A 9,268-nucleotide genomic window follows, 5' to 3' on the forward strand; every position below is an offset into this window, starting at 1 on the left:
GAGACAGGGAGAAACTTCTACAAAGCCAGCAACAAGGAATACACAACTCACATTAACTGAGTGCAAAAAGTTTGTGCATGTGAGATGAGGTTCACCATTTTTCACAGCAATGCAGCCACTTTTGCATGACAATGAGACGGAGGTGAGAAAAACACCCCACATTGAGAGAGAGCGTGAGAACAACAAACCAGAATGATATGTTTTTCTGACTCTATGCAACACACACACACACACACACACACCTCCTCTTTCTCCAACTACTCTCTCATACATGACACATACATGCACACACACACACACACACACGCACACACACACACACACACACACACACACACACACACACACACACACACACACACACACACACACACACAGACATGCTGTCAGTGACATGCAGGGCGTAGAAAAATGCCTTCTAAGGTTTTTGAAAAGGGAAAAAGCATAGTGAATGCTTTTCTAAAGTTTGCTAAAGTTTGAAAAGGCATAGAAAATGCTTTTCTAAGGGTTGAAAAGGTGTTTTTCCATGTTTCATTTCACAAGTAAAGTGTTTTGTTATTAATATGTGTGGGAATACGAGGAAAAGACCGCGAAAACTGGGTATAAAAATCACGTTCTCCGACACACAAGTACCATCGGAGGACACGCACACGCCAAGAGACACGTCCAGACATGACTCACGGTAAACAAAACTCATTTTGGCACAATTTCTTCAAACTATCTTGATATCCACATGACTGTTATCCTCTGTGTATTTTAGAAGTTAGAGCCGAGATCCATTCAGCACCAAGACGTTCTGGTGAGTATTATTTTTTCTGTATTGTATAAGCCTATGTTTATTTTTTGTTAAAAAGTTTAATGGTTTGTTTTTTTTGTTTTTTGCCTGTCTCATTAAAGTGATCCCAGTGGGCGACAACGGATCTGTCTATCCGCAATCAGATTTCGGTAGGTTTAAAAAAAAAAAAAAAAAAAAAAAGATCTGCATATCTACAAAAACAATAATAACAGGAAAAAAACAACTGTTTACAGATTATGAAGCGGCTATAAGGTGCCTACCGGATCCGGGTGATTTGCAGTCCTTTTTTGAGGATGAATGGTTGGGTGAAACAGCGGGTCCCACCGTGAATCTTCAGCCGGCCAGTGAACCTTCTCGAGCCGGTCAGAGGTCGGTCGGAGGTCCGCAGCATCCTGCAGCTTCATCTCCGCCGGAGACTTCCCGACCCGGGCCTAGCGTGAAACGTGCCGGCAATTCAGAGACACAACCCCCGCAGAAAAAGAAGTCCAAGTCCGGGGCGAAGCCTCCGAGAGCCACGGGCACTCGACCAGCTCAAAACCCCAGAAACAGAGCACCTCAGCCGGTCAGACCGCCCGGCAGCACCGGTGTTCAGCCTCTGGCGGTTCCCGAACGTCAGAGCTCAGCCGGAGCTCCACCACGGCGTGAAAACCCGACTACACTGAGGACAGACTCGGGTGAGTCTTAATTTATTACTTTTTCCAATTTAAATGATGCTGGAAAGTTTTTAAAAAGTTTGAGGAGCTCTTACCCCGAGCGCGGTTATTGTTCAAATGAAAATTACGTCAGCCTTGATGTCGCATCTCTATGACGTAGTTCCTGTGCGTCTGCGTGTAGCTGCATGTCAACCCTGTGTGTGTGTGCTAACCTATGAAGATCTGCCATCCATATATTTTTGGTTTTTTTTAAATATTTTCTCCCAAAAGGGGATATTGTTAATACTAATGCTAATATTACTACAAATAATAATAATAATATTTACCGGTACAATGTAAATCTAGTAAAAAAAATTTATATAATGTAAATGTAATAAACATAATAATCAGATATTATCCAGTTTTTATATTTATTGGTTACTCCTTATCCCTTCTAAGTAGAAAAAAACTCAAATGCAAACCAAACCAAAGCTTGGATCTTAGAAGTGTAGATTACATTTTGCATTTACATAGCACGGTGTACTATCTACATAACCCATGGTGTGTTTTACTATATACTATGTATTATGACTATATAATTATAACTATACATACACATACTGGTATATATATATATGTATATATGTATATATATGTATATTATAACTACATAATATATACCCATATATTCTGTACTATGATCTTCTAACATTTGTCACACATTATTTTATCATATGCAACAGATCCACAACCTGCAGTATCAGATCCAGCGGACTCAATCATCATTCCAGACACACCTCCAACCTCACCAACAGAACAGCAACCTCCTTCTGTGCCAGTTCTGCTGGCTGCAGATCCACAGCCATCTACATCCTACAGCCATGCTGCAACCAACGTACTCTGGGCACCGCAGAAGCCTGTACAACGCCGTGCTCGAAAAGTGACGGCGAAGAACACAACTGCCAAGCGGTTGTTTAATGGTACGTTTTGTTGTTTGTTTTTTTTTTACAATTTTCCATTTCTAGATTCTAGATTTCTAACATTTTTTTCTTTACAGAGGTCCATCAAAACGCAGCAACCCCAGCACCACTGCATAGGAGTGAGGAGACAAACCCGCTACCAGAAAGTCAGAGGGGGCCAGAACAACAACTGCATATAAGTGAGGAGACAAACCTGCCACCTGAAAGTCAGAGCGGGCCGAAACGGTTGAAACCACCCCACGTCACTCTTCAGCTACTGTGTCAAGTAGTACAAACTTTCATGTCCTCTGTTTTAACCTTGTGTGAGAAAATGTAAATTTAAAAAAACTGCAAGGTGTGACATTTCCCCCTTAAACATGGATAAAGAAGTAGATCCTGATCTTGATGAAATAGCGATAGCTTTAGGTCAATTAAATCCTACCCCTGTCTCCTCTCACATAGATGTTAGACATAATCTAGATGATTCCTCTTTTGCATTCACAAAATCAGAATCACAAAACAGTTACTCTAATGACCCTCTGAGACCGATTGAAATGGCGCTTCAGCATTTAAACGACCAGACAGAGCCTCATTCTCCACTCTCACCAGATTCTCATCAGAATTTGGTCGAAATTCTTTCTCCCCCAGCCTCTCCAGACACACAGCCACAAAACAGTTACTCTAATGACCCTCTGAGACCGATTGAAATGGCGCTTCAGCATTTAAACGACCAGACAGAGCCTCATTCTCCACTCTCACCAGATTCTCATCAGAATTTGGTCGAAATTCTTTCTCCCCCAGCCTCTCCAGACACACAGCCACAAAACAGTTACTCTAATGACCCTCTGAGACCGATTGAAATGGCGCTTCAGCATTTAAACGACCAGACAGAGCCTCATTCTCCACTCTCACCAGATTCTCATCAGAATTTGGTCGAAATTCTTTCTCCCCCAGCCTCTCCAGACACACAGCCATCAAACAGTTACTCTAATGACCCTCTGAGACCGATTGAAATGGCGCTTCAGCATTTAAACGACCAGACAGAGCCTCATTCTCCACTCTCACCAGATTCTCATCAGGATTTGATTGAGATTTTTTCACTACCAACCTCTTCTTCAGAAGAGTCACAAAGACCTCCGGCTCATCAGCGAGGTCACGGTGTAGGGGATGATGAGACCAGATCAACTTCACACGACCGCTTTAACACAGTGGTCATGCGGCGCGCTTTCACAGTGCCCGAACCCGCTGCCGAACCGAATCTTGCTCAGTTTTATTCTGATGTGATGGGGATAATTCATGGGTTATCTCTGGAGGCCGAATTACATGCTAGACGAAATGACATCATTCAGCTGGAGGTGGTAGGTGAAAATGTGCGAGACCACGTCTCTGTTGTTGTTGATGATCAAGGTGGAAATGTTCTTCCTGCTTTTGAAGGTTTGCTTGACCGGTTAGTGCAGTCTAACAACAGCATTGTCGCAGATGAGAATGTGGAATTTGTTGTTCAGGTTGTACGTAATCCCAGGGGTGGTGCAAAACGTAAGCTTGCACGAACTCTAGATTGTGAAATTGTCACCAAAAAAAAACGCTGCTTGTACATTGTGCTGAATCGCAAAGATCAGCTCTGCTTTGCCATCAGTCTAGCTCACGTGATGCATCCAGATCACACAGTTAACCAGTGTGTAGAACTGGCCCGTGAGTTGCAGCGTCAAGCCGGTCTGGATGAGCAGACCCCCGTCACTTTTGGTGATGTGAGCAGGTTTGAAGAAATTGTCAAACGTAAAATTGTGATTTTTTATCCGACATCTCACAGTCAACCCCTCTCACATTTTGAGACAGACTACCCAGATCGCTCCAGACCGTTGTTTTTGTTTTTACTGCAAAACCATTACTACGGTATAAAGAATCTCAAAGCTTTTATAGGTGCAAAATTTGTCTGCCATCATTGCTACAAGGGTTTTGACTGCTCCTATGTGCACAGTTGCCGAGGTTACTGTCAGGTTTGTAATGACCCTATCTGTCCTACAGAAGACCTCCAGCCTTTGCACTGCTCAGACTGTAACAGGATCTGTCGCTCGATCTCCTGTTTTGCTAGACACAAAGAGACTAAACCGAGTCATTTGAACAGACAACCCTCTGCTCTCTGTGACAGGGTAAAAAAATGTACGCGGTGCAAACTATGCTACTACGTTAACATGCACACAGGCAAGGCGACGCATAGCTGCAGCACCAAATGCAAAATTTGTGGAGAAAAATTACCGGCCGGGTCTGATGTAATCCTCGGTAATCACCAATGCTACATTCAACCGCTCTCACAAATAAATGATCATCCTGATTTGGTTTTTTATGATTTTGAAACATTTGTGAACGAGAAAGGCGAGCACATCCCCTTTCTAGTCTGTGCAAAAACATTGAAAGGTACGGAGAAGGTGTTTTATGGTCTGCAGTGTGTTAAACATTTTCTTCTGCATTTCAGAAGCAACCGCTACCGAAGAAATGTTTTTATTGCACATAATGCTAGAGGATTTGACGGCTACCTGATTTTGAGGGGCATGCTGAAAGAAGGTGTAGTACCGCAGCAGATTCTCATGACTGGAAGTAAACTTCTCAGTTTTGAGGAACCCCACTATCAACTAAAATTCATTGACTCTCTTTCTTTTCTAGCCATGAGGCTCAGTGCTATGCCAAAGGCTCTGGGCTTCACCGACCAGATCAAGGGGTACTTTCCACACCATTTCAGCTCAGCGGGGCGTCTTGGGTATGTGGGAGTCTATCCTTTGCCAGCCGAATATGGCACAGAACGCATGACACTGACCGAGCAGAAAGAGTTTTATGAGTGGTACGGTCAAGTCAGTCGCGGCACCTTCGATTTCAGGAAGGAGGCCGTGCGTTACTGTAAAAATGATGTTGACATTCTGTCCAAGGCCTGTGTTCGATTCAGAGAACAGTTTCTCAGCGAAACGGGGGTGGATCCGTTTGGTTCGATCACTATTGCCTCTGCTTGCATGAGGGTGTTTCTTACCAAATTTCTACAGCCCAATACTCTCGCTATACCATGCCCGTACGAGTACAGAGGTCAGTGTAAAAGATTCTCGGAGCCCTCCATTCAGTGGTTAGAGTGGGTCATGCACAAACAGAAAATCTTTATCCAGCACGCTCTGAACTTGGGGGAAAAACAGATTGGTTCTTTTTTTGTGGACGGTTACGCAGAGATTGATGGTGTAAAATGTGTTTGGGAGTTTCACGGTTGCTTTTACCACGGGTGTCCTAGTTGTTTCTCTCCTACAGAGACCTGCACCTTGAGAGGCGTTTCCTTTGGGGAACTGCATGTGGCTGGTGAGGACAGAGTGCGCAGGTTGGAATCTCAACATGGCATCCGAGTTGTTGTCATGAGAGAACATGTGTGGAATGAGATGAAAAAATCCTGTGCAGAGGTGAAAGAGTTTCTCAGTGTTTTTGACCCCCCTGAACCTCTCTCCCCACGCAAAGCCCTTTACGGGGGCAGAACGTGTGCCCTAAAATTGAGACACACGGCTGAACCTGAAGAACAGATTCACTATGTGGACTTTACGTCTCTTTATCCATTTGTTAACAGCACCTGTTCTTATCCGCTAGGTCACCCAACCATCATCTACAAAGATTTTGGGGATCCTAGAGACTACTATGGGTTCATTCGTGCCACCGTCTACCCGCCGCGTGGGCTATTTTTCCCTGTTTTACCTTACAAAACCTCACAGGGTAAACTCATCTTCACACTTTGCAGAACCTGTGCAGAAAATAACCATCAAGAGGGCCCCTGTCATCACGACGATGAGGCCAGAGCATTGACAGGGGTGTGGGTGAGTGTGGAGTTTCACAAGGCTTTGGAGATGGGTTACAGAGTCGGTAAAATAACAGAGGTTTGGCACTTTCCAGACAGTAGTGACAGGGTGTTTGTGGACTACATACACACATTTCTGAAAGGAAAGCAGGAAGCTTCGGGTTATCCTCCAGAGGCTTCAGATGAAGTCAGCAGGGAGGAATACATCAGGGACTATCAGGTTCATCAAAACATCCAATTAGATCCTACCAAAATTGAGAAAAATCCTGTCAAAAGGCAGGTGGCTAAACTGTGTCTCAACAGCCTCTGGGGAAAATTTGCACAGAGACATAATCTGCTTCAGACCTGCATCGTCACAGAACCCGAAGAATTTTTCAACTACCTGTTTTCGGGTAAATACAAAGTAGAGTACTTTCAGGTCCTTGACAGCGAGAGAGCTTTACTTCAGTGGAAATACACTGAGCGCTGCATTCAACCTCCGGGTAGGCAGAGTAATGTCTTTCTAGCTGCATTCACCACAGCACACGCACGACTCAAGTTGTACAGCTATCTGGAAAAGCTGCAAGAGAGGGTTCTCTACACTGACACAGACAGCCTGATTTATGTGGTCAAGAAGGGTGAGACCCCTCTAGAGCTGGGAAACTATCTGGGGGACTTAACAGATGAGTTGGAGGGTGACAGCATTCAGGAGTTTGTGGCTGCCGGTCCCAAAAGTTATGCCTACCAAACAAAAAATAAAAAAAAAATGGTCATGCGTGTCAAAGGTATAACTCAGACGCGTGAATGCTGCGAGCGTGTGAACTTTGACAGTGTCAGAGAGCTGGTGGAGGGTTTCCAAACACACAATTCACAGCAGAGGGTCATTAACACACCACAGCACAACATTGTTCGTAATAAAAGTGGGTTTGTGTTAAAGAACTTGACATTTCAGAAAAAGTTTCGAGTGGTGTATGACAAACGACGCCTCCTGGCTGATGGAACTTCTCTGCCTTTTGGTTATTAAAACTTGATTTTTTAAAAAATGTCACATCTTGCTGTTACAGAGGAAACTGATTTTGAACCTCGGTTCATTTTTCCCTTCTCAATGCTTTTGGCTGGCCCGTCCGGGTGTGGCAAGACATATTTTGTCCGGAAAATTCTTGAGCATTGTCAACATGTGATGACTATGGTACCTGAAAACATTGTCTGGATATATACTTCGTTTCAACCCATGTACAATGAATTGCAAAGGATGAATAAAAACATTAAATTTGTTGAAGGACTGCCTGATTCTTTTGAAGATGAAAACCTGTTTCCGCCTAACAAAACGCATTTGATCATTCTGGACGATGTCATTTTTCAAGCTTCAGACCATCCTGAGGTTGTAAAAATTTTCACACAGCTTCGCCACCATAAGTCCATGGCCGTTATTCTCTTAACACAAAATGTCTTTCTCAAGGGTAAACACAGTCGCACCATCAGTTTGAACAGCAATTATTTGGTCTTGTTTAAAAACCCCCGGGATAAGCTACAGATAAAGATATTAGCTCATCAAATGTACCCATCACAGAAGGCGTTCTTTTTAGAGAGCTTTGAAGACGCCACCAAAGAACCTTATGGTTATTTATTGGTCGATCTTACTCCTTCGACCCCAGAACGTTTCAGGCTGAGAACCAGTGTACTTCCCCAGGAGTGGCCGACCGTTTATCTTCCAAAAACATCATCTTAAATCATCATGTCGGTTCGCATAAAAAGGAACGCTCCATTACTCCGCGCTTTGTACCACGCTTCGCCTATGAAACGTAAAGACATTCTCACTCATAGTTCTCCAGACCTTATTCAGGCATTGTGTGAGATTGCTTTAAATCTTTTGAAGGGGAACATCCCTCTATCTCCTACACAATTTAAAAAATTGAAAAGGCAGAAAAAAATTATTAGACTGCTGGCAAATAAGAGAGTTGGTTTAAAGCATAAACACCAGGTTTTAAAAAAGCAGACCGGCGGTTTTCTTTTACCTCTGCTCTCTGCAGCCATACCTATCATTGGAAACCTTGTAGGAGGGCTCCTGAACAAACAATGACTCTGAAGAAGGCGCAGAAAATGTTTCTCGTCTCCCCACATCAATTAAACGGCTTAACTCGACATGCACCAACCATCAATGAAACTGCGGAGGACGATTTGGACGACAGAATGAGAGCTGTACTAAATGAGCCCGGGCTGAGTTCTTATGAAAAAATTAAAAAGTACAGCGCTTTGTTACAAAGATATCTGACCCTCATGAAGCAGGACCGGAAAGACCAGAGGCGGCTGACTCTCACACTGCAGGATCAGACGGTGGACGCAGACCCCCGTGACACTGACGCCGAGACATCTTCTCTCGCTGCTGGGATATCTGACAGACCCGGTTTTGATGACACGGCTGATGATGTTTTGAAAAGCCTCCCCCCACGAGATCGCAAGAACGCCAACTACATCTTAACCAAATTGTCCAAGAGCGACGGTGGTTGGAATTCAAAGGGGGAATTTCTTTATCAGGGAAGTGTTGTAACCGGGTCTCATATGATTGATTTATTCAAACATCTCTTGCTCCCTTACAAAAAAACTCGAACCCTACCACCAACTGGTTGGTCACATTTTTTAAATACTCTGTCAGAACTGAATATCCCTCTATCCTCCGTGAAAAATCCGCATGCACGCGAACAATACCATACCCTGAGACAGGACGGCTTGCAAAGTTTTGAAGAACACACACCCGTCGCTAGCCACAGGAAAAAAAAAAGGGGGAGACAAATAACTCTGTCCCGGCATCGGACAAGGCCCCTGGGAAGGGTTGAAGAAGCGGATGAGGGCTCAGGAGATTTTGGACCACAAACCAGATTGCGCAGAAACAGAAAACCAATAATTCTGTCCCCGCACTGGATGAGCATGTGATCATAAATAATTGTAAAACACACCACTTTTTTTTTTTTTTTTTTTGTCTTTCATCAATAAAGCGTTTATTCAACTTATTTTAAGCGTACAGTGTTTTTTTTTCTCAAAAAAATTACAAGAACAAATTGTGGTTAAAAGCAAAAACATGAGACAA

General features: G+C 43.6%; 1 protein-coding gene across 4 annotated transcripts; it reads left to right on the forward strand.

Moving 5' to 3' along the window:
- The first annotated feature begins 562 nt into the window (after positions 1–562).
- Positions 563–7,462, forward strand: LOC127535029 (synapsin-1-like). Of its 4 annotated transcripts, none has more exons than XM_051951762.1 (6): positions 566–682; positions 761–799; positions 898–945; positions 1,030–1,470; positions 2,172–2,408; positions 2,486–7,462. In XM_051951762.1, the coding sequence occupies exons 1-6, from the start codon at positions 673–675 to the stop codon at positions 2,722–2,724; spliced, it is 1,014 nt and encodes a 337-aa protein (XP_051807722.1). In that variant the 5' UTR covers positions 566–672; the 3' UTR covers positions 2,725–7,462. The 4 variants fall into 4 exon arrangements, with proteins under 4 accessions (XP_051807720.1, XP_051807722.1, XP_051807723.1 ...); XM_051951761.1 differs by having other exon boundaries at positions 583–682; XM_051951760.1 differs by having other exon boundaries at positions 563–799.
- The last annotated feature ends 1,806 nt before the right edge of the window (positions 7,463–9,268 follow it).

Source organism: Acanthochromis polyacanthus, chromosome 8 (assembly GCF_021347895.1).
Source record: "Acanthochromis polyacanthus isolate Apoly-LR-REF ecotype Palm Island chromosome 8, KAUST_Apoly_ChrSc, whole genome shotgun sequence".
Classification (NCBI taxonomy): domain Eukaryota; kingdom Metazoa; phylum Chordata; class Actinopteri; family Pomacentridae; genus Acanthochromis; species Acanthochromis polyacanthus.